Below are 24,538 nucleotides of genomic sequence, written 5' to 3'. Positions count from 1 at the left end.
TCTGCTCCTACCTGGTCCGCGCTCTCCTCCCCCGACTCGTCTGGGCGTAGCGGTGAAATGGCAGCTGCATAGCTAGTGGTTGAAGGCTGGGGTTGGCTATACGGGGAGGGCCGTGGCACCTCCTCTAGCAGCTCCTCCTCACCGGAATGAGAGCCAACAATCTCCTCTCCGCTCTCGCTGTCAGCTGCGCGGCCTGCGCCTCCCGTGTCAGGGTCACTGGCTGCAGCGGCTGCGGGTGCCAGTTCGCCGAGGCTTGTGGAGGTGCCTGCGTCCGCGGCGCTGGTTCCACCTCTGGTTTTTGATTTAAAAAAGCCCATTAGCTTCGGCATATGGCTCATAAGTTCTTTATCACGACGCTCCTTCTCCTTTTGCGTCTTTCTTTTCTGTGCACCGCTCTCAAACTTTTTCTTCCCCGACATTTCTGTCTCTCGCTACGAGTCGCTATCAAGAAGTGTTATAAGTGAATAGATGCGTTACGTACATAAGTTACGTCTTTCTATGCGCTTGGATTGGTTAGAATTTGTCACAGCATCAATGTATGACAAATTCTAGCTAATTGGTCAGTTGTATGTGATTGACAGTTAAAACAAACAAATTACAATATAATATGGAATTCGATTATATCTGATTTGGCCCTCTGGGCCAGGTAGGGCGGGCCTACTCCAGGTACACACGTGGGAGCGCATCACTATCATCCGGTTCGTCATGCAGCAAAGTGAAGTGATTGACATGTAAATCGACCAATCATCTTTTCTTTTTCCTTTTTTCCTTAATTCTGATAGGCCCTTGACAATAGTAGGCCCCTGGGCTCCAGCCCCTGCTAGCCCGTTGGATAAGGCGGGCCTGCATATGAGGACTCCATTAGTGGGTCTACAGTCGGAGGAAGCCAACTGATCTGATGGTATCAGCGCCTCGAGGCAGGGATAGAGAAGAGAACAAATGCTACCAGGCAGCACGGGTTGAAAAACAGGATCACTATCTCTTTGCTCATGAAACTCTGAGTAGCCCAAAGCACGGACACACCCTCCGCCCCCACCACACACACACACGCGCACACACACGCACACACACACACACACGCGCAGACAGGTATATATTCAGCTCAAGGATTCCCAATGCACCTGAAGACTGACCATCCGACAGAGAAGGTGGACCCTTCAAGACATGATGATGCAAGACAAGGAACAAGAGAAAGGAATAGCAGCCATGGCGGCCTGCTACCAGACGTTTGACCCTGCAGCGTATCTGCAGTATAACTACACTCCACCACGGGCGGACTTTGTAAGAAAAGACAGCATTGTGCCGTGGAAACTGGCGTGCCTGCACAGAGCTTTCACTGAAGGTAAGGAGACCAGGATCACTGATTTTTCTTATTTCGCCTCTTCTGATATTCAAGTGCAACATGTGCAAATTTTTTTTGTGCCCCCCCCCCCCCCCCCCCCCCCCCCCCTCCATCTTTTTGATCAACCAAAAGTTGTCCATTGCATCAGACCTGTTTGAGAGTCTCACTGCTCCTCGCCGTCTCCTCTTCCTCCCCTCCCCTGCAGGTGATGTGAGCGGTGACCTGCTGCTGGACATCGGCTCGGGTCCCACTCTGTACCAGGTGCTGAGTGGCTGCGAGGTTTTCAACAGAGTGTTGATGACGGACTTTTTGGAGGTGAACCGCGCGGAGCTGAGACGCTGGCTCCAGGATGCGGGAGGCTGCAGTCTGGACTGGACACCTTATCTGCAGCACGTCTGCAAGCTGGAGGGACGACGGTAAAACGTCCTTCTTTTTCATTCACACAGAATGAAATGCATATTAAAAAAATCAATACCAGAATGTGTTTTTTTTGCATACTTCTGTTTTTGTTTTGTTTTTTAATTTAACTTGCTAATTCCTTAATATTGCTTCTATCAGACCTTCAGCATGGACAGAGAAAGCTACCAGGCTTCGCCGGGTCATTGCAGACGTCCTGCCCGTTGACGTGCACTGCTCTCAGCCCGTGGCCCCTGACGCCCTTCCTCCAGCCGGGGCCGACTGCCTCGTGTCCTGCTTCTGCCTGGAGAGTGTCAGTCCTGATCTGCCTGCTTTCACCAGGGCCCTGGGAAACATCCGGAAGCTCCTGCGGCCCGATGGCCACCTGATGCTCATTGGAGCCCTGGGAGAGAGCTACTACTTCGGTGGGCCGGGGCTGAGGATCCCCGTGGTCCCTCTGGACGAGGCCCAGGTCTGTGCCAGTTTGAAGGAGACCGGCTTCACCCTGATCCGGCTGGAGGTTTACAATTTGCCGAGTGATATGCGGGTCGGGGTGGATGATGTGACTGGAGTGTTCTTTGCAAAGGCCAAAAGGGATTAAAAAGAGTGAGAAGAGATTTAAAAACAACTAGCATCTACCTTGCTCTAAATACAATGAAATGCTAATAAATGCTTGCGTCACATAAAACTTTGACTAATCCTGCATTATTCTATTTCTGCATATAAATTCTAAAGTTATCATAGTTGATACGAGTATATTTAGATTTTTTTGTTTCAGTTTGCTATTATCATAGAGGTTGAAGGATTGAGTTAAAGTGAGCTTTTCAAACTTTAATTCAATGAATAAAACATTAATTTCATCATGTTTATTGTTTGTCTTATAAATAGTACTGATTTATTTATTTTATCCGGAAGATAATTTGGTCTATTAAGATGGAGAGCTGGGAAGCTGCATATATAATAAACAACCATGCACAGAAAAACAAATCATGACTCCCTTATTATTCCACATTACTGAATCTACATTTATATGTATTTTTTCTATGTTTGTAAAAAGGCACCTTTGTTCTGCGTTTTCATGCCATCAATCGATGAATTTCAGAATCTCAGAGCTGCGTAATTGTGAAATGTGAAACATTCGCCACTGGGTGTCACCACTTCATCATCTTCAATTCAAAGTAAATACACACACACACACACACACACACACACACACACACACACACACACACACACACACACACACACACACACACCAGAGAGAGGAGAGGGAGCAGAGGGAGAGAGAGCAGAGAGAGAGAGAGTGGAGAGAGAGAGAGAGAGTGGACAGAGAGAGAGAGAGTGGAGAGAGAGTGCAGGGAGAGAAAGAGTGGAGAGAGAGAGCGGAGAGAGAGAGTGGAGAGAGAGAGTGGAGAGAGTGAGTGGAGAGAGAGTGCAGAGAGAGAGAGTGGAGAGAGAGAGAGCGGAGAGTGAGAGCGGAGAGAGAGAGTGGAGAGAGAGAGTGCAGAGAGAGAGAGAGTGGAGAGAGTGAGTGGAGAGAGAGAGTGCAGAGAGAGAGAGAGAGTGGAGAGAGGTAGAGCGTAGAGAGCGAGAGAACAGAGAGAGGGCCGCACGAGATCGAGCTAACAGAGCGAGAGACAGTACTTTTCCAGAGCGCTTTAAATATGTTGCTTAAAAGCTTCAAATAAAGCTCTGATGTCTTAAAAAAAATCATGATTTCTTCTCTTGATCACTGGAAATGTGGTTTGAAAGGTACATTTTGTGTTTGATAAAGTGAGGTGGTATTTCTGATTGCGACATTCTTGTCAAGTGTACAGGGCTCATTCTAAAATGCTTTGAAAGATATTTTGATGTGTTGTTTGAAAATATACCTGATATAACGTCTGTTTTCCCTAAACTCAGACTCACGTCCATTTCAAATAAACCAGCCCCCAAAAAACATAAATTTTTCTAAAAGCATCTCTGGAGTCACTAGACTGAGTGAAGTCAGAGACGAAGTCAATTAGTTTTCAAAAGGTTTCACCTTGGGAGCTGTTTTCAATAAGCTGTGTTTTCAGTGACTCAGTTCCAACACAAGTACATGTTGTAAATAATTGCATATTTATTTAAATATTGGCAGACTTTTAATAACTCCACCCCAAAACCATAAAAGGAAAGAATAAGACAGCATTGGTGTGCGATTGTGAAAAAAAGTGCTGCAGTGAATCCAATGGACAGGACAGGATCACGGTGTAGTTTGCTAGAAACAAATTGATTTGAGTTTTTAGGAAACGTTCTGCCTGGACAGTAATATAACGTATTGCGTGATTTAAGTGTGTAATTGTGAAAAATGTTGATGTTGTCGATGATCACGTGAATATGGACCACAGACAGTACAGTGTACACTATTTATAAAAAAGTTTTTTTACATAAGCTGCACCCAACATATTTAAAAAGAAAACAATATTTGTACATATACAGTACAAACACTCGTCTATTAGTACCCGTGTCCACATTGTAAGAGGGCATGAATTTCACTGTGGGATTGCAGGTTTTTTCTCCTTTTTTTTAAAAAGAAAAAACACGTTTTAAACACTGCTTCCATGGTGGGGCGACGGACTGGACTGGAGGGAAAGAGAAAGAGGGAGGGAGGGCAAGTGAATTACTGTAGAAATACACAAACTGATGGTTTCATCCAGTTTTTGTAATAAACCCCCCCACACACACACACACACACGCACACACACACACACACGCACACACGCACGCACGCACACACACCACAGTAACGAATTACTTTTTTTTTGCAATGTGGGAAGAAGAAGAAGAAGCCAGAGTACACAGAGAAATGCAAACTCTACACAAATCAATATTCTTGCTGAGGCAAGATTGTTTAATGCTGCGCCAACCTGCGACTCCTCCCAACCGTCATCACCATATAATATGCTGTTATTGTTGCTTTAACTGTGATGTACTGTAATTTACTCCTGAAAACAGCACACAGCTGAAGAGTCATAAAATAAAATAAAAAAATCCTTCATTACAAAGTCTTTTTTTCTAGGGTTTATTAAGATCCTTCCATTAACTTCCAAGTATTACACCACCTCAGTATTACAACTTAAATAGAGAGCTATTTTGGACTCACGTCTTGATCAAGATGATCAAAATTGCAAAACCACATAGGGAGAATTTTTAATAAAGGTTCATTCTGCGGTTACTTTCCATATTCAGAATTCCAGGCACACGCGGCTAAATTTAATTTTGTATCTAAAATACAAAATAAAGCCTTTTTTGAAGATGCAACATTCATACATATGAATACTGAAGTTGTACAAACACCAACAGTCTATTAAGTAATTGTTTTATTAGCAACCAACACAAAACATTATATATATACAGAACCATGAACTTTAACATGATATGTCATGTAAATGTGTATAAAATAAAAGGTAGGTTTATTATCACTTCTAACCATCCAAAACAGCTCATGCTTGTTAATCAGCATGTCGCAAAAAGCCAGTTTATGATAATAAACCAGAAACTCAGCGCTGCATTATCGCGATTAGCTGGATTAGTCTGATATGGTATAATCTGGTGCGCTGTGGCTGTGACTTTGCTCAAATCGTCTTATAATCCATCCTTGTTTTATTTCCTTGACCTTGAATCCGAATCCTGAAAGACTGCTGAAAGCAGACAGAAAAGCAACGTCATGTTTGACTTTGAAAGCTCCTCTGCAGCTGCTGAGTCAAATTCCTGTACTGGATTTTTCCACTATTTTTCATCAACACAGTGCCCACTCCACTCAGGCTGGGAAAATATTTACTTCTTTTTTATTTAAAAAGAAAAATGTGAATTGTCCTGCATGTCAGCCCTTGTTGTGAAAAGAATGCTGTGACCTTGATCATACATATTGCATGAGTTTTCATTACAGCAGCACAGATAGATAATCAACACAGGTTGTGTTTAGCATGAATCTGAATCACATGCTGTTTACATGACGAAAATAAAGGAAATTTAAACTCTGAATATTGAACCGTGAATGCAATAAATATGAATCTTGTTTTACCTTCAAAAATAAAATATCCGGAGCATTTATTGGCTTATTAAAATACTGCAGTTCTTTGCAGGTCTCACTTTGTGCAGTGTCCTTGGCTGATTGAATTCTAGCCCTGGTTTCCTTGGCAATTACCTTCACAAGTCTCCGGTTAAACTTTTCCTCCCACCTGCTCATTTATATGCCGACCTTCTTCAACGACCTCCCGTTTCCTTCGCCCTCTCTTTTTCCACCTTGGTTGTATGCATGCACACACTCACAGATTCAGATAACACGCACTCACACGTACATCGATGCAAGCGCACGCACAGTCCATACATGCGCCTTGCAGGCTCAGTCCTCGCTGCCTCGGTTAGAGCTTCCTTCGTTCGTCATTCTCCCTTCACTCCCTCTTTTTCTTTGGCCTCCTCTTTGTCCCCATGCCGGCGGCTCGAGTCCACCGTCACTGCTGAACCATCCAGCGCGCCACCTTGATCCTTCTGCAGTTTGTTTTCCTCTGATGGAGCCGACAGGAAGAGGAACACAAGTTGAAGCGATCCATCGGATTCTTCTGTGAGAAATAAAGTTGAAACAAGCGAATTATTATATTATCCGACTCACCCGAAGAAGCCGAAGCGACCGGCTTCTTTTCTTCGGCGCGTTGCCCCTCTTCTTCCCCAGATGAGGAGTCCTCTTGGTCAACAGACCTCATGTCTAATGAGGCAAAGTGGGCCTGTGCCATCCTCTGGACAGCTGAAAACACAGTGTGAAGGATGACTGAGATCATTTTGAAGAAATGTACAGTTTTGTCACACAGCTCAGCAAGCAGTCAAGTGTTAGATTTAACACTCATCTGCACACAGAGAACCATAGAATGATGCTCCAGTTGCACATAAAAGTCATCCATGTGCTTTATAGGCTTCAATTCATCAATGAGCAAAGTGTTACAAAGACGCGTTAATGTGAAAATTACTAATACTGATATTCTAAGTAGGAGTGATAATGATATATCTCACAAGTACAAAAATACACCAGTGGACAATAAAATACATGAATATATGGATACTGAACACAAATGATTGAATGAATGTCTTTATTGTCGTAAATATGAAACATTCATGAGCTAAAAATTATTATCAGCCAAATATTGAATATGTAGAACTACATAGTGAATAAGAAATATGTGTGTATAATCAAAACATAAAATGTGTGCATCACTTGAAATATCTAAGCAGTAAAACTTAACTGATATGCTACAATACATAAATATGCTACAACTGGCAAGGAGAGTATTTCATTTTTTGGGGGGATAATTGAGCTCATGCACGAGTTCAGAGTATACACTTGAGGACTGGAGTCATTTTTACCTCCACCAAGGAGGTTATAAAGTCACCCACTTTTATTCTGCACGTCTGTCTGTTAACAGGATATCTAAAAAATGAATGGGTAAATCGTCATGACAATTGATATACAGTAGCATTTTGATCAGAGGAAGAACCCATTACATTTTGGTGGTGATCCGGATCAAAATACAATTGAAATTTTAAATCTCGCAATATATTGTCTTGTGTTGTTTCAAATTATGAAATAAAATCACGTCACCACCAAACAACATAAACAAAGAAAGACGGTTGATCGAAATGTGGAATATGTGTCATTTTCCTGAGTCCATGTCTTGGTGAAGGTCAGAAATCTCTCATTGCTCTTATTTAATTTGCATTTGATGGAACTGGTGCCTTAAACAAAAGGCCATCTTGTTCAAAAAACGAAAAAAACAAACAAAAAATGAGATGTATCATTATCAAACATGGATGTGCTGCACTGAGATATCGTGTCTCAAGCAAGAATATCAGTGGTTTAAGTTTGATTAGGGTCTTTCTGGCTGGAGTTTGTATGTTCTTCTCATGCATGTATGGGTTTTCACCTGTTAATCCAGTATCCAGCTCCATCAAAGAACATGCTTATGACAACTTACAACAACTGCTGAAATGTCGAGGGGCTTTTTTTTTTTATTTCCTCGATTTTGAAAAATGAAATCAGCAACACATTGCAGAGATACCTGTATTGCATGTCGACTTAACATTTACAGGAGGAGAATAATGATTTTGCATATGTTTAAATCTGTGTGACTGATAGTGTGCAGGCATGCATGTGTGTGAGAAAGACCGTGTTGCCGCTCTGCGCCCATCCTATAATCCAGGATGATCCAGAACAGACCCACAGCTGTCTCTGCTTCTAATCTCACATAATACACACATACACATACACGTACACACACACACACACTCAACACACAACTCTCACTGTGTTTTTTGGATATGAACCTAGTCCAGACAGATATAGACCACATGGCAGTTGCCACGGCGGAATTAGGTCTCCCAATTTATTTATTTATTTTTTCATTCCATGCCATCTGTTATATAAAATCAGACGTGTACGTAAGACACCACATCGAATAATTAAAGACGGTGTTTTCACCTTTGAGTGAGGGCGGCTGGTAGGTTGACATGTGAACCAGTTTGGCTCGTAAGGCTCCGTTGTCCCCAAGGACCCACTGCCAAAAGAAAACAACGCAGGTTAGTAACAGTCGGGAGTGTTCATAGATTTCCAGTCTCGCCCAGGCTGTATGAAATTGCAACTTCTGCCAGGAAAGCCATCAGTTCCTTGTTCTCATGAGAAACAACTGGCCTTTTACCGAACACATACTTTGTGCAGCGTTCAGTCCTTCGCCTTGCAAATGTAGCTCTACCTGATGTGAGCCGCTGTCCTCCTCCGGCGACGGCGGGTCGGTCAGTCTGAACAGTGTGGCGGGGGTCGGCCTCCGACGGCGAATCTTAGTGAAGACAAGAGAGACCAAATGTCCTTGTTGAACCTGGGAATGTGTACGTATGTGTATAATCCAGTAATCTATCCATCGCCAATGGAAAAATGTATGTTTATGGAAGGAAAAAAGTTCAAAGTGCAAACCAAACCTTCAGCGATTTCTTTTTTATTGATCCTTAAAATCTAAACGATTTGCACACGACTCTTATAGGGTGAAACATCAGCAATCTTGCAATTTGGACACATGGTTCTTCAAGTCATGTGAGCAGAGGATTTTTTCTAACTATGCAATAGGAAAATGTATATTAATAAAGAACAGCAACCAAAAATTCCATTGTAGATTGTTTCTGAAGGAGGATTACATCTTGTCTTGGATGGCAGCTGGATTATTCATATTTGCTTGCTGTCTTTCTACATGCTCCAATCGCTGAGCCTTAATCATTTTCTTTCTTTCTTTTTTTGTTGTTGTCCAACGTGCCTATTGGGCCATTTGGTTACATGGTAAAATACAGCTTCACCATCTCATTGTTATTTTCTTTCTTTTATTTGTGAGTCAGAGTGAGTCATATAAACCACCAGTTACACAACATTTATATTTAAATCAGTTTTGGGCCATGTTGAACAAGAGCTTCAAGCTCAGCCTGGAAACAATATGTGGGATGAAAAAAAAATCATTCAAATGATTTTGAATTTTCTTTCGACACAATATAAAGCCATTTCACCTTTGTATTATTTGTCCTCGATTCGCTCTGTTGAGTTACTTGGCATGGAACATTCAACAATTTGCTTTCAGTTTGTCTCCTTGTATTTGAAACACTTTTGAGAGGAAAATCATGTTAATTGTAAAGAAATATGAGTTCCGTGTGAACATGTTCACATAAAATCACATTTTTCCAGGCCAAATTTGACAGAAAGCAGTCGTACTCTTTTCCATCCTTAGAAGACAAATTAAGAACTCATTTACCGGTACTTTTCTTGTAAAATACACAACGAATGTCATTTTTTAAATATAATTTCCACACTTTAAAAGCTGGGTTAAACCCTCCAGTGTGCTGGTTTTAGCTCATGAGGCATGTTTGACACCTCGTATGTGAATTAAAGCAGTTAACATTATGTCCACTGCAATAAACAGGAAGAATTAAGATTACTTTCAGTGTATTTACATCACAAAATAATGATCTCATGACAATATCTACTTACTCATATAACACTGCGTTCTTTTTATTCTTTCAGGAATAAATATAATCGTCCTTCTCTCTCTTTTGTAATTTGTTACAGCCATAGTATTGTTAGGAGATACAAGAGGCTGCCAAGCTAATCGTAATAGAGCATGTCGGCATGAAATGTGGGGGCAGCTTTTACTCTGGAGTTACTTCCAGCTTCTGCTTCCCCCTGAATGTTGGATTCATAAATATTCATCATCCCTGCACGAGAGGTGTCCATTGTTTGGGGACACATTTAAATATGAATTGGAAGGCGTCTAATTAGAGGTTAAAAATTGTTAACATGAAAATTTCAACATTACACACACACACACGCACACGCACACACACACACACACACACACACACACACACATACACACACACACGTGCCTCTCAGGAAACACCATAAGGGACCAAAGCACCAAAGCACATTTTGAGCACCTGTCTGAGAGCCCTTTCAGACACAGTGACCTTTCCTGAGTGTTTTGCTGCCAGAAGGTCGAGCACCTCCAGGGAACGTTGTATTTTCATCGAGTCCTTGTTGAGCACATCGGAAATGCCTGTAAATACCAGCGGTAGCTCAGTGTTACTTCGCTGAAGGACGGACTTTGTTTTGCGTTTCGAAAACTGGCTTTGTCATTTTCGCCAAATAGGTTTTTTTTATTGTATTAGATATCAATCATGTGATAAATTCTTTGTCCTTCTCGTCTACAACCCAGTCAATTTAAAGTTAATTACCTTCCACAAGGCATCGACAAAGTGTTTATGTTTGTGGTGTGCATTATGTGTTCCACTTTGTTTGTCTTGGAGTGATTTGTGTTTGTCTGTTGATGAGTGGACGTTACACTGTGTTGCTAATATGTTGAAGGTCATTCAATTTCACCTTATCGAGTTCAGAGTCGCGGGTGTGCTGGAGCCAATCCCAGCTCACAATGGGCCAATTCAGAGGAGACACAGGACAGTGCAAACACAGAGACACGGACAACCTCACAGACTCACATCAATACCTGTGTACAATTTGGGGTCACCAATTAATCACGTGTAGTTTTTCAACCGGGAGGCTAGGAGAAAACCATGCAGGCAAAAAGCTCTACACAATGGTGCATCAGGCAAAACTGTGTAACAGAATGTTAAAAAAAAATATCAATATAGTACATAAATATGTGTATATTAGTTATAACATTTAGATATAGAAATCACAGAAATAATGTTTCTGATTTGGGCATTCGTCTATATTCAGCTATATTCAATTTAGGGCAGAGGGAGTGACAAATGTGACAAATTTTTTTTTTTGAATTTTCTGCCAACCTCTCTGAAGTATTTGGGTCTCTACAGTTTTCATTCTTGAAGAAACCAAATTACAGCATGCGAAGAATTGCTAGAAAGGAGAATTTAAGAAACATGGCGACAACCGAGCTCCCAGGGAAAAATCCCTTTGTGCATTAATCCACCACCTCGTCTAAACAGTGTCCTGTATGGTTACCTAACCCTCTGCTTCAGTGATTTATTTTGGATGTTCATAGTGCACGGAGACAGCCCCGAGTGGAAAAAGCTACCAGAAGAGCCTTTTTTATTTTGTATTTTACAGAAACAACCTCTCCACTTAACAATTAAGACCACAAACTGAAAGCATAAATCCCTTGTTCATCATGCACTGACTAATCCCTTGATTTAACCACAAAGTGTTCAAGGAAATAAAAAAAATAAATAAATAAATAAAAAATCGCTTCAGATATTGGACCTTTTGTTTCATGTGAGTGAATTATAAAACCGTATTGGAGTTTTTTGGGGGGGTTTTTTGTACATCTTTTTTACAACTTTCCATATTTTGTTAAGTGAATTAATAGTCCTGCTGCTGCACCCTTATTGCAGCTGTTTTGCACCTCTGGGGAGGCCTGTGGCAATGTTAATGCAGACAGAGGTCTTCACACAAACATATACGGTGTGTGAAAGAAGAACATTTACACAAATAGATAATGCTTTCAGTCTGCATGCATTTTGTCTTTCATTTGCCAGAGTAACATCACCTTCAAACAGCTTTTAAATGAGGGTTTAGACAAGTGGCTCTCTATGGACAATTTACAAGTAATATTAAGTTTTCAAATGAAAAAATAAACATCTATGGCCATATTATCACCATAGAGTGATGATATGGAGGAAGTTATCAAACCTCACAAAAAACATCAGAATCACACAGGAAAGGTAAAGCTGCAGTTGCCAAACAATATGCATCTGCATTTGACTTCAACATACTTTGCGATCGCCCACGTATACAAAGGTAAAACATGCAGGCACCACACACAAAAAGTGTTTGCCATAGTGCCATATGTGGTGAACTTTCTGGGCCACTGTGACAATTTACCCACACGTGGTTTATAATACAGTAAAGATGGACGCCGTCCTGCCACAGTCTGCAGCTCCTGGATGTGCCGAAAGGTTGTTCTTGGCATCGGCTTCCCTCGACCTTGATTCATGCCTCAGTCGTCCACAGCTAATCTCTTTGCGTCCCATCAGTCATCTCCTTGCCTGATGATTTTTTTTTTTTTCACCCATTGTCTTTCTTGATTTGCATCTGCGGGATAATAGCTTCTTTTTTCCTCTTTTCTTTCCTGTTCTCCTTATCACTGATGTGTTTTATTTAGTCTTTCACATCCTTTCCACCCATCTCTTTGTCATCTCTTATTGCACCCTGTGATAATGCTGTATCACACAAAAGTACTTAAAAGACAAGTCCTTTATATCTATAAAACACCAGTTGGTGAGCTTGAATGGATGAGAATGGTATGAATGTCGTAAAAAAACTAAAAAAAACTTAAACCACTTGTAATTAGCAGCAATTTATCAAATTCCTGACTTGTCAGGACAGCTTTAGAAAAAAAAAAGAAAGCTGCATATAAGCTCCTGTCAAAGTCTTTTAAAGCACAGACACTTTCCCAGAAGCATCAAGTTGAGTTGAATTATCCTGGAGAGTCCTAACTTTCAACATTCACACTCATGCCGAGTACATCTGAGCCTCCGTCCACATGACATGACCATTAAGATTTTTATTTTGCTCATCATCCTTGCAAGAGCCTGCATCACTTAGAAAACACTGCTTAAGACTTCTAAATAATGGAATTTAAAGCCCATATTGCAGCGGAAACAGCTGAATGGATGTTTATCCTCACAGCTGGATTCTTGGTATCTTAAGCTTTGCAAAAAAAAAAAAAAATAGCAAAATGACAGTTGATTTCCTCATCTAATATCAGCAACAGGTGGCCCAGAGCAATATAATTTTTGTGTATAATGGAACAGCAGAACTAGAATCAGCAGCGACAAAGGGACATATATACAAGCATATATCCTGTGACATAAGAAGTGTGTAACCTTTTGCGTGCTTCATCAGGGATTGCTGCTTCTTTAACTCATATTAGATCCATGGATGAAGATTTGCAGTAATCTTATTTGGTTCTGTTGTGCCAAAATGCAGCAGCATCTTATAAGAAAAAGTGACATTATTCAGGACGAGCATTTGCAAAAAATGTATATTAGAAAACAGAAAACTGATGAGACAACTATCTTACAACTACATTCTACAATTGGGTAATGAAATCCAAAGATCAGTTCAAGTTTGTTGATTCCTCTGTCTGATAATATAGAAAAGCAAACATCCGGGCTTCAAGTGGGCTACAAACAACAGATGTGTGCAAAATATTTAAGACCTCAGAAATGTTTGATTTATTAATTTGTTTTCACATTCCTGTCTGGAACAAGCCTCTCCAAACAGATGCCATAGGAAATCTTCCAAATCCACTACCAGGAAGATATAAAGATGTTGGCAATGCAACTCGTCTCTTAAGGAAATACAGAAGAAAATGACATTTCGGGCAACATTTGGAGGTTGTTTTGATTTTAATATGTCCTCATTGTTGACCTTTGTGATCCTTCAGCATTAACACTACATGATTCCATGCTATAAGCCAACCCTTTTCCTACAGAATATCCCACATTGATTGAATTGGATGCGTGAATTTCAGTTTCATTTGTTTTACGTAACACATAACTCACCACCCACTTTCAATACATGAGTAATGATGTGTCCTTGTGCATTGTGTTTCACATACGTTGCCAGGGCGTTATCGCTCAGGCGCAAGTCATTTTCAATATCACAAATGGAGCTTTATCCTTCACTTTCTCCTCCTCCACCTCCACCTCCTCTTCCTCCTCCTCCTCCTCATGCTGCCGTTTTGAAGGGCAGAGATGTCTCATCACTTTTAAGGGCTCCAAAAACTCTGGTCGGCTTAATCCCAACGCTGCACACACACACACACACACACACACACACACACACACACACACACACACACACACACACACACACACACACACACACACACACACACACACACACACACACACACACACACACACACACACACACACACAGCTGCACTCAGGGTAGTGCACAACATCAAAACACAGAATTCTGCAAAGTCTTGCTAGACTGGTTATGTAACTGTCTGACAGCCTCTGTTGCAAGAAGTGGTGCTTTAAAAACTGCAGAGGGCAACTCTCAGAAAGTCATGATGAAAGTTGAAACTTCTGTGATTAAAATAAAAACGAGGAAAAAAAACAGAGAGAGGCTGAGTGACTCCAACTAGGAGTTGAAAATATTTACGCAACACACAAATGACTGGGATTGTGGGGCTTAACATGCACAAAGCAAGAGATCGCTGGTCCTCAGCTGGCCCACGTTTGACCTCCACCCACGCACCATAAAACCCACAACCGCTGCAGCGATACGGCGAAAGGCACACGTCTCTGTCTCACCATCTCCACCTGCCGCGGGTCCAGCTGGGTGGGCACCGAGGAAGGCACAGAGAACTGGATCTTCTTCCTCGCGTCTTTGTCTTCCTCTCGCTCCATCACCTCCGTCTCTGCTGCGGGAAGCAGCGGGTCCATGTCATACAGGCTGACGCTTCCACTGCAAGCCGAGCGCACGTCGATCCAACTTTACGCAGGACTTCGCGTCCAGGCGGAGCCGCGTTGACGGATCCACACCACGAGAACTCCCAAATGCAATCAATTTCGATCCCGTGCCGTCTGCAAATAGCGTCGTTTGGCGAACAGTGACATCGCTCTATCCTAACGATCCATGAGTCTGTGTTGTTTGACAGATTTGCCTCCTCCTCTTCCTCCTCCTCCTCCTCCTCCTCCTCCCTCCAATCTCACTTGTCCGGCTCTTATTCCCACTGCGTCCTGACCTGAGGAGGTGAAACGAGGGAAGTGAAGGTAAAGCTTTCAGGCGCTTCCAAGCACAAACGGGATTTTTTATTTATTTTTTAATCCCACAAAAAGCAAATGAAAGTAGTATGGAACAAAGCAATTATGAAAAATATGACTGCCATTTTTTAAAGTTGCAAAGTATATATTGCTTTATACCATAACTCACTATCATGTTGGGGTTTTTTTGTAAACACGTGCATATAAACTGAATGCAAAAATGTGTGTCTCTGCGTTTGCGCTGTGACGGACTGACCGGTGACCTTTCCAGGGTTCACTCCCTTCATCCATGGTAAACTGGAACTCACGTGACCTGCAATTGTATGGACATCAGTACAGAATAACGACGGCCGCACCGATCATTGCCATGTTTGTATCATTTCTGTATCTGATATTATATGTTAATATATTACATAAGTAATACTCTATTTACAAATGTGTTGTCTTTTTGAGTACATTATTGTTTCCATCATAATCACAGGTTTAATACTGATATACATTTACATCCATCTGGTGTACCCTGCTCCCCCTGTGGGATGGATGGATGGATGGATGGATGGATGGATGGATGGATGGATGGACGGACGGAAGGACAAGTTGCATGTCCAATCAATGAAAGTGCTATGCTTTAAAGCTCTTGACATTGGAAACAGATGCCTTTTCTTTACAATAAAAACCGATGTATATTATAATTCAGTTGCAATCTTCTCAAACAGTAAACAAATCAGTCAACATGACAAGTGGGGGCATCAAAATTCTTTTAGTGGGTGTTGGGTGAACGCAGGCCTGGGGTTACGTAGCATAAGAACCACTGAGTTTTTAGGAATGTTATTATTATTATTGCATTTATTAATTAATTTTAGGAATATAAAATGTAATGTACATTGTACAATGTACATACAATGTACTTCATAAACATATGGAGGACCAATCTGTTCAATACACCGCACTATTATGAAAATGTAGGGCACAAAACACTTTTAAATACAAATCCTGTGAGGAAGACATGAATTGGGAAAGTAAACCACTCTTGGAAACTTCAAATGAAGATACGAACTGTCCTTGTGTACAGTTTTGTGCAATCTGTGTCAAAAATAGGAGTGTTCATACTTACTTTTGACCACGTACCATTATGCAATGTGAAGGAACACGGTATAACTGAGTGTTAAGTGTGACCACTCTTTGCTCTCCATCAACGTCAAGTCTTCTTGGAAGAATAGCAGAAAGTCTTTGAAACAGTTGTCTCAAACAAAATGTGAAACTTAGCATGGATATTCTGCAGGCCAAAGTTTCTTCATGAATTAACAAACCGAATCTGACATTAAGACTTTCACAACTCCTGATGGATTACAGTTGCCTTCACTTACTGTATATGATGCTTTCCCACTGCTCCAGCTGCCCCTGAACCACTTTATATTGTTTATCGTCCATCCATTCAACCATCCAATGGTAGAAATGTGGGGTTCAATGTCTTGCTCAAGGACACTTTAGTATAGGAGGAACGTACTGAACCCACAACTGTCCAATTGTAGGATGGGATTAAATACTGTTGCACAGCAAATAATCTGTGTGTGCAGTATTACAGAAACAATGAAGATCTTGATGTCAATACTGCATGGTGTCTTTCAGACATGCCTCCTACTTTTGCACATCGATGCAAATGTGCAAACATTCTGTATATATCTGATGTTTTGCAAATGTATAAAACAAAATTGTCTGTTGGAAAATTCATTGCCATGGCAACAGTTTTTCTCCTAAGTCCTGTGTGTTGGCAGTGCTGTATCTGCGTTTTGTGTGTGTGTGAGTGTGTGTGTGTGTGTGTGTGTGTGTGTGTGTGTGTGTGTGTGTGTGTGTGTGTGTGTGTGTGTGTGTGTGTGTGTGTGTGTTTGTGTGTTTCAAGCAGTGAAAATAGGCACAGGTGAGAACGGAGACGAAACACAAATGCGAGTGTGCGTAACAGAAAAGGGAAAAAATATGTTGTGTGTGGGCGGGTTAACATAATGGTGCCAGCTTTTAAATTATACCTGCTATTTAGCATCACGATAATATGACAGACGTTTTTAACCACATGTGCACACAAATAACCTGACTTTATTGTCAGTGTTCTTGGGATCTGAATACAAAAACTGTCAAAAGTACTTGTGGCCGTGTGAGACTGTTCTGTATACGTTCTTATTTAACTGCTTCATGTGGTGTCACTCCTGACGTGTGTCCGCCATGTTTGGTGTCAGTTATCAGGTAGGCAACGGTAATGCATATGGAGCCTTGTTTGAGCGGTATGTGACCTGCTCAGGTACGTTGAGGCTTGATGGTATGGCGACAATTTAGTGCCAAAATCAAAAAGAGCATAAAAGCTGTAATCGCGCACAGTTAGACCACGTTCTGCGCGCTCGCTGTGACTTCTGTGATCTCTCCTTGCTCAGTGATGTCCAGTTTTGGCACTTTGGTAAGGAATGAATTTCTAAGTTTAGATTTATTACTTTATACAATTATGTGTATTGTATTTACTCTTGATGGTTTATTATGTCTATTATGGTTTTGAGTGTTTGTATCTTATTTTACTGTCTTATTTCCATAGATATGTTTATGTATTCAAGATTTTGCAAGTTGAGGTAACTTGGAATTAACCCCTTGGAGAAGTCTGTTCTTGAAAATTAGGGTCAAAATTCACCTAAATCCGCCATGTTTTTCAAAAATATCCAACTTCCTGTTGAGTTTCCCGTTTGTGGGTAAGAGAGTTTTTTGTGTGCATTTTGGAGTGTTACGTATGTGTGCCGAATTTCGTTGCTCTGGCTGAAACTGGATGTTGAAAATACCATTTTCAAATTTGTCAGGTGGTGCTGTTTAGCTATTTTAGTAGTCACATTTGTAATTCCCCCTAAATTTCTTTTTTTTTTTGCCAGGTCTGAAGTGTCTACAATGTCTCACAACTTTTAGAGTATGTTTAGACCCTTAAGACCCTCGTTTGGGCTGACAAACAACAATAACAACAACAACAACAACAACAACAACAACAACAACAACAATATCTAGGATTTCAATAGGGTCGTTACACTTTCGGTGCTGGAACCCTTTTAATGTACATTACTGTAACAATCAATAATGGTATGTGCTGTGTGTAATTTAAACAAATTGCCACAAGGGATCGCCATTTTTCTTTTTTCTTTACACTGTTTATTATCAACAATTGATTTCTGTACCAAACACAAACTGTATATTTAGATTTTGCATTAAAAATAAAGTAGTGATGTAGTTCAAAAAGCTAAGATTCAGTCATTTTTCAGAATAATACATATAAATGCGTCATTCAGTGTATCTGCAAATGAGCCGTACTACAATGGACTCAATGAAAATATAAATCCACTTTTTGATACCTGGGAAAAAATGTTGTGCAAAAATCAAAAGAAGAAGCATATATTGGGGATTTGGGGAGCTATTTGGGGAAAATTTCCAAACGTGTTCCTTCATATCTGCTCATTTAAACAATACGTTGCAACCGTTTGATTGTTTTACTTCAAGTGTCGTTTTACAGACAAATCCATTAATCTTCTATCCTAAAGGCAGCTGAATGTGTGTGGATCCGAACAGACAATTACCACAAGCTCCTACAATTAATTTTGAGTCAGAAATGAGCCTCGAACACAAGCTGTGGCCGGTGGGAGTCCTGTCAGCCATCCTGAACTCACCACTGTGCGGCGCTCTGAAGGAAACATTATTTTATTTGACAGTTTTCTGTACTTGCTTTATTTGGCCAGCAGATGTCACCCATCTATAACTGGAAAATCCTCTGGTCCTGCGTGAACTCAACCATAACGAATGTTTAGATAAAGCACCTTTTATTTGACGGAGAACAAATTGTCTATGTTCATTTGCATGTTCAAAACCTACATTTCGTATTGAGAATAGAGTAGGAATTGCTGATCAAATAGAATTGAACAGATATCTGTTTGCATTATTTATGGAAAAACAGCAATTATGTTCACTTGATTAATGGATCTGAACTGACCATGACTGTTTGATATGCAGTAATACACAGAATACGATATGATATTCTATTTTTTTTTTTATTTCGTTCTGTCTTCATTACCGTTGTATTTCAACTGTGAAATGGAAGTGTCCTTGAGATGTATCACCTGGGCCTGTGTCATGGGACCTGTATGTGTGAATAAAGATGACATTGTCAATGATAAAGTCTGGCTCAAAGGTAAAGGAGAAAGGGGGGGCGGTTATTGTTCAATCATGTAGATCCATATAGCACTGGTGCCACGTTGGTTAGGGTGTAACCTTCAGGATTCCACGAGAAGATGTGATTTTTGGTCATTCAAGCATTTCGGTTGCTGAAAAATAAAATAAATTGCGCAGTGGCTCAATAACACCATGGTGATGATAAACCTGCTCCCTCAGGCTGACACTCTTATTCTTCCCTCTCTGCCTCTTGTCTTGCCCCATCTTCGGGCCCCTCTCTGCAATCTGTGCCTCCGCCACCTTTGGCACCAATCCGCCCACCGGCACCTGTGCCAAGCCTGGCAACCCAAACCAAGACGCTCTGCTTAGCTCAGTTCAATTGACTCGTTTAGGCAATTGCACCCTGACTCTGATCTTTATGGCCAGCTCCTTATTCATCACTCGGCCTTTGTGTGGAAACGTACCGGTTTTCTCTCAAGGTGGATTGGATGTTTTCAGAAAACTGGGGATTAATACTGTTTAGTTGCCCATTCTTTTGTAGTAGTGACAGTATTGTTTCTAATTGCATCCTTGAAACAGTTCATTAGTTTTCCCTTCAGGCTAATGTGGATTAGGTTTTCTTTTTTTTTTTTTTCCTTCTAATCCTACAGAATCAATATATCCCACAGTGCGTCTAATGCTTTCACAATCCAACCGGATTCTGTCTAACATGTGAATGATATGACGGACAATTTTTTTTATAATAGGATTACTATAATTATTTCTCATAAGGGGATTGACTTGCCCAAACCTTCTATATCAGATTAACCCCGTTTTTCCCAAAGATGGAGGCTAACAGACGCAGTTTGAATCCAGTGCAGTTTTTTTTTTTGTGCCATCCACTCCTTATTCCATTTTCTCTTTCAGCTTGGTGACAGATGGCGACTCCCTCTCCCCCAGGGGAAGCCAGTCTCTGTGAATGCGGCCGCATGTCAATCACCGGCTCTCATGTGATGGCTCTTGCCAATGACGTGCCAGCCATATGGGCCTGGCATCAGAGCTGGTATGTAACCCACCCAGTCCTTCCTCTGAGGTGCCACACGGCTCCCTCCGCGCGTTGGGCTGGAGAGAGCAGCAGCAGCAGGAGAAGAAGAAGAAGCAGCGGCAGCAGCAGACAGAGCAGGGTGGCAGGAGAGAGCGAGCGAGAGAGAGAGAGAGAGAGAGAGAGAGAGAGAGAGAGAGAGAGAGAGAGAGAGAGAGAGAGAGAGAGAGAGAGAGAGAGGGGTGTGAGAGCACAACCCAGCGCCTCGCCTGCACAAGCATCCGTGCAGGGCGTGTGGATGTGATGCCCACCCGGAGAGAGATGGTGTAAACAAACCCGCTTTGCCCCATCACTGAGCTCCACCGCAGAGGTAGGTTGCACATTTCTACCCTACTATTTAGAACATCAGATATAGATCCTCCTCTGGGATCCGTCTTTGTGCACATGCCTACTTGCAGCCTCCACGAAGGGAGAATGAAGGTATCTGCGCCCAGGCAGGGGTGATTTTAATGCGTTAGACGTGTTTGGGAACATTTCTCTTCGCTCTCTTTTGGTGCGCCTCCTCATCACATGGCGATGGGATCAAATGAGCTTGCAATCTCCGTTTAAAATCTCTTTATCGCCGATTCAAAGAAGATGCTGATCTGGCTGTGTTTAATTTGAGAATTTTCGTTTAATTAAATCTACAAATCTATTTGTTTCAGGGATAATTTAAAAAAAAAAAGGAGAAGAGGATATTCTGGCACTTTTGCATTGATAAACTGAAATTTAAACACTGAGAAAAATGAACATTGGTGAGTGTATTTTACATATTTCCCAATTATGTATTTGTGTGCGCGTGTGTGTGTGCGTGCGTGCGTGCGTGTGTGTGTGTGTGTGTGTGTGTGTGTGTGTGTGTGTGTGTGTGTGTGTGTGTGTGTGTGTGTGTGTGTGTGTGTGTGTGTGTGTTGCCGCACGACGCGCGTCAGAGCACCGTGGGGGTTGAATTCTCCATAGAGATACACAGGCTAATTGACAAGGTATTGGTTGGCATTAATTACATTGTGCTTACAAGATTAGATAAAAAATGCGTCCTTGGAATCCACAGGCACAGCTGAGCTCAGGATACTTAGAAATCTGTGAAGATTGGGGCATCATATAGATGTTCCTTTGCCTTTGAATCTTATTTTTAAGCCCGGTTTCCCCCCGCATTATCTTTAGGCGTATTAACATTATTATTTTTGGGTAGATGATTAAAAAATAAATAAAAATAAGATCATTTCTTTTTTCCCAAAACCATAAATTGAACTTTAGATTTGATTCGCTCATAAAACGAGAGAGAGGTTAAAAACAAATTGAGGTGATAATCAACCAAAACAAAGACTTGGTGTAGATTATGGGCTGCATTAATTAATTAATTCATTCGTTTATTTATTTTACAAACGTTCAAAAGGGGTTCTTGTGGAAAAAAAACACCGAAATAATTATGTTTATGGGGATCCTTTAGCTCTTTTGGATGTACATTTTTAATGGTTTGCATTTAAAAGCACACACTTAATTTAGACAGGGGTAGCTGTCCACTGTGCGGTCTGATTGTGCTGGAATGCTTCCAAGATGGTAATTTATTGGAGTGAGGAGGGACCGGCACCCTCGACGCACCCTGGGGGATCAGATGAAGCAGTCCGATCCGGGCAGCCTGAGGGGACACAGCCAGGCACATGTGGAGGCCGGAGAGTGGCCCACACCGTTGCTTTGTATACCACCGCTCTTCAATCCCATCCGATTTTATTGACATGAAATACTCACTTCTCGACACATCTTAATAACCGATTAATGCCAAATAGATTTTTTTATGGCGGTAAATGATATGCGTGTCCAGAAGCCCTGCGCTTCAATATGATCAATTCGAGTGAAGCTGGAATTAAACATGCTTTAAACTGTAATTTCTTTTCCCCACCAAGAGGTTGATAAGATGTTTTCCTTTAATAAAACATTTTGATTTTTGGCTGTTATTTGGCCTAAATAACTGGTGGGGGGAGGGGGGGGGGGAATCTAAAAAAACAGCCGAGAAGGCAATGAAATGTCGTATGAAGAAGAATGAAATAATTTAATGACTGTAGGGAAGAGACACCTGAAGGCCTTCCTGAATCAGGTGCTGTCTGCACCCATGGGCGCGCATGACAGATTCTGAAGTGTGTGTGTGTGTGTGTGTGTCTTTCAGGCTGCTTGCCACAATGTTGAGCCGTCTGTTCAGCGAGGTGCTGCCGGACGTCCAGAGGCTGGCGGCTGACTGGGTGGAGGACAATGAGAACGAAGACTGCAAGACCAACGACGACGAGCACGAGCCCTGTCACCTCGGCGAGGACGAGCTGGACGACCCGCAGGAGGGCAGCAGCCGGGCCGAGTCCGAGATGGCCGGCGACGACGACGACGACGACGACGACGACGAGGCCGAGGAGGAGGAGGAGGAGGAGTGCGGGGATGAGAACAGCGGAGACAAGCCCAAGAAGCGAGGCCCAAAGAAGCGGAAGATGACGCCGGCGCGCGTGGAGCGCTCCAAGGTGCGCAGGATGAAGGCGAACGCGCGGGAGCGCACGCGCATGCATGACTTGAATTCGGCCCTGGATAACTTGCGCAAAGTGGTGCCGTGCTACTCCAAAACCCAGAAACTCTCCAAGATAGAGACCCTGAGGCTGGCCAAGAATTACATCTTAGCGCTTGGGGAGATTTTACGCAACGGAAAACGCCCAGATGTGGTGGCCTACGTGCAGATGTTGTGCAAGGGCCTGTCCCAGCCCACCACCAACCTGGTGGCGGGGTGTCTGCAGCTCAACACCAGGAATTTCCTGACTGAACAGTGCACAGACGGAGCCCGCTTCCACGTGCCGAGCTCTCCTTTCTCGGTGCACCCGTACCCGTACCGCTGCTCCCGCCTCTCCAGCCCCCACTACCAGCCCGGAGCCGGGTCGCTCAACCTGCGCAGCCACTCTTACGGCCCTGCAGGCTACGAGGCCGTGTATCCGCCCGGTGGCACGTCCCCAGACTACAGCAGCCCAGACTACGAAGGCCAGCACAGCCCGCCAGTCTGCCTGAACGGCGGACTGTCCGGGAGGCAGCAGGAATCCTCCGAGACTGACAGGAACTATCACTACTCTATGCATTACTCCGGACTGTCCACCTCCCGGCCCGGACACAGCATACCGTTCGGGCCCTCTGGAGCGCGCAGCGGTGGCACGCACTCAGAGAACGTCCCCCCTTTCCACGACGTACACTTGCACCACGACAGGGCTCCGCCATACGAGGACCTCAATGCTTTTTTCCACAATTGAGCCTCCACAGTGGATAAATCAGGCTTAATTGACTTCATAATGACAATCCTTATAATGTCTAATATTGTTTGGGGAAAAAAGAGCTCCTGAAAAGAACGAGAGATGGAAGTGGAGGAAAGAGCCCTCTGATTATCTTCTGTACTCTACTGATGTCATCTCTATACTGTTGTACATCCTATCAAAGTGTGTCCAGTATTATCCTGTATGCAGAACGAGTGCAATTGACTTTAACGATGTATAGGCCTACATGAAAATGTTATGACACAAACAACATAAATAAAAAGTGTTTTATAATTGTCTGAAATGATCGAACAAATCTTCTTTTAAACACCAAGACTCATCATTCGCTCAGTGGCTGTGGTTTTTCAGGAAATAACATCCAGTAAAGTAAGAACGTGTGCTCAGTTGACACTCCACACAAATAAAACGCATTTGAAACAGACCAGAAATCGTTGGCTGCAATCAGCGATTTTCTTTGTCTGCACCGAATTCATAGATAATTCAACAGACTGGAAATTATTGTTATGCTGTTTTAGTTGTCTGTGTCACAGTAAAATCGACTGTTAAAGTGTTTGTCCTGTTGATCTCCCGCACTGTGCATCTTATCGTCAACAGATTAAGGTCTTTTACAACATAACGCTATTCTGAAAAATAAAACAGGTCTGCCTTGTCAAAGGAATTTTTCTTTTTATGCTTTATTTTCTTTAGATGCTGAAGTTTACAATCATAAATTCAGCAATTTGAAAAAAGTACTGATTGTTCATTGTTATGTGGAGTAATTGCACAAACACCCAAAACAGTTATTGGAAATAAATTCTCGTTACTGAGATCCTAAACTGTAGATTTCATACAAACCTGTTGTACATCCTACCCTTTGATAGAATGTGCAACAGTGAAGAAACATGAACCGAACAGATACACCTAAAGGAAATGTAGGATTGTAATTTCCATTCCTTCTATTGGATCATAAGTCGTGGGCACGTT

At 42.1% G+C, this 24,538-nt stretch overlaps 3 protein-coding genes across 3 annotated transcripts; 2 read left to right on the top strand and 1 right to left on the bottom strand.

Moving 5' to 3' along the window:
* Window positions 1-1,167: 1,167 nt before the first annotated feature.
* On the top strand, window positions 1,168-2,339 carry pnmt (phenylethanolamine N-methyltransferase; the record flags this gene model as incomplete). Its single annotated transcript, XM_080516666.1, has 3 exons — window positions 1,168-1,342; window positions 1,548-1,758; window positions 1,901-2,339. 3 exons carry the CDS (start codon window positions 1,168-1,170, stop codon window positions 2,337-2,339), a joined length of 825 nt encoding a protein of 274 aa, XP_080372792.1.
* A 3,641-nt stretch (window positions 2,340-5,980) lies between these two features.
* Window positions 5,981-14,719, bottom strand: LOC308145290 (protein phosphatase 1 regulatory subunit 1B-like; the record flags this gene model as incomplete). The annotated part of the gene is made up of 5 exons (XM_080516671.1): window positions 5,981-6,267; window positions 6,372-6,503; window positions 8,229-8,304; window positions 8,500-8,583; window positions 14,588-14,719. The coding sequence occupies 5 exons, from the start codon at window positions 14,717-14,719 to the stop codon at window positions 6,143-6,145; spliced, it is 549 nt and encodes a 182-aa protein (XP_080372797.1). The 3' UTR covers window positions 5,981-6,142.
* Window positions 14,720-20,541: 5,822 nt separating this feature from the next.
* LOC308145289 (neurogenic differentiation factor 2-like) lies at window positions 20,542-23,554 on the top strand (the record flags this gene model as incomplete). Its single annotated transcript, XM_080516670.1, has 2 exons — window positions 20,542-20,616; window positions 22,447-23,554. Exon 2 carries the CDS (start codon window positions 22,460-22,462, stop codon window positions 23,552-23,554), a length of 1,095 nt encoding a protein of 364 aa, XP_080372796.1. The 5' UTR covers window positions 20,542-20,616; window positions 22,447-22,459.
* Window positions 23,555-24,538: the final 984 nt, after the last annotated feature.

This window comes from Blennius ocellaris (assembly GCF_963422515.1).
Source record: "Blennius ocellaris genome assembly, chromosome: 21".
Taxonomy (NCBI): domain Eukaryota; kingdom Metazoa; phylum Chordata; class Actinopteri; order Blenniiformes; family Blenniidae; genus Blennius; species Blennius ocellaris.
Note: the sequence above shows the minus strand (reverse complement) of the source record. Positions and strands in the feature narration are given on the sequence as shown.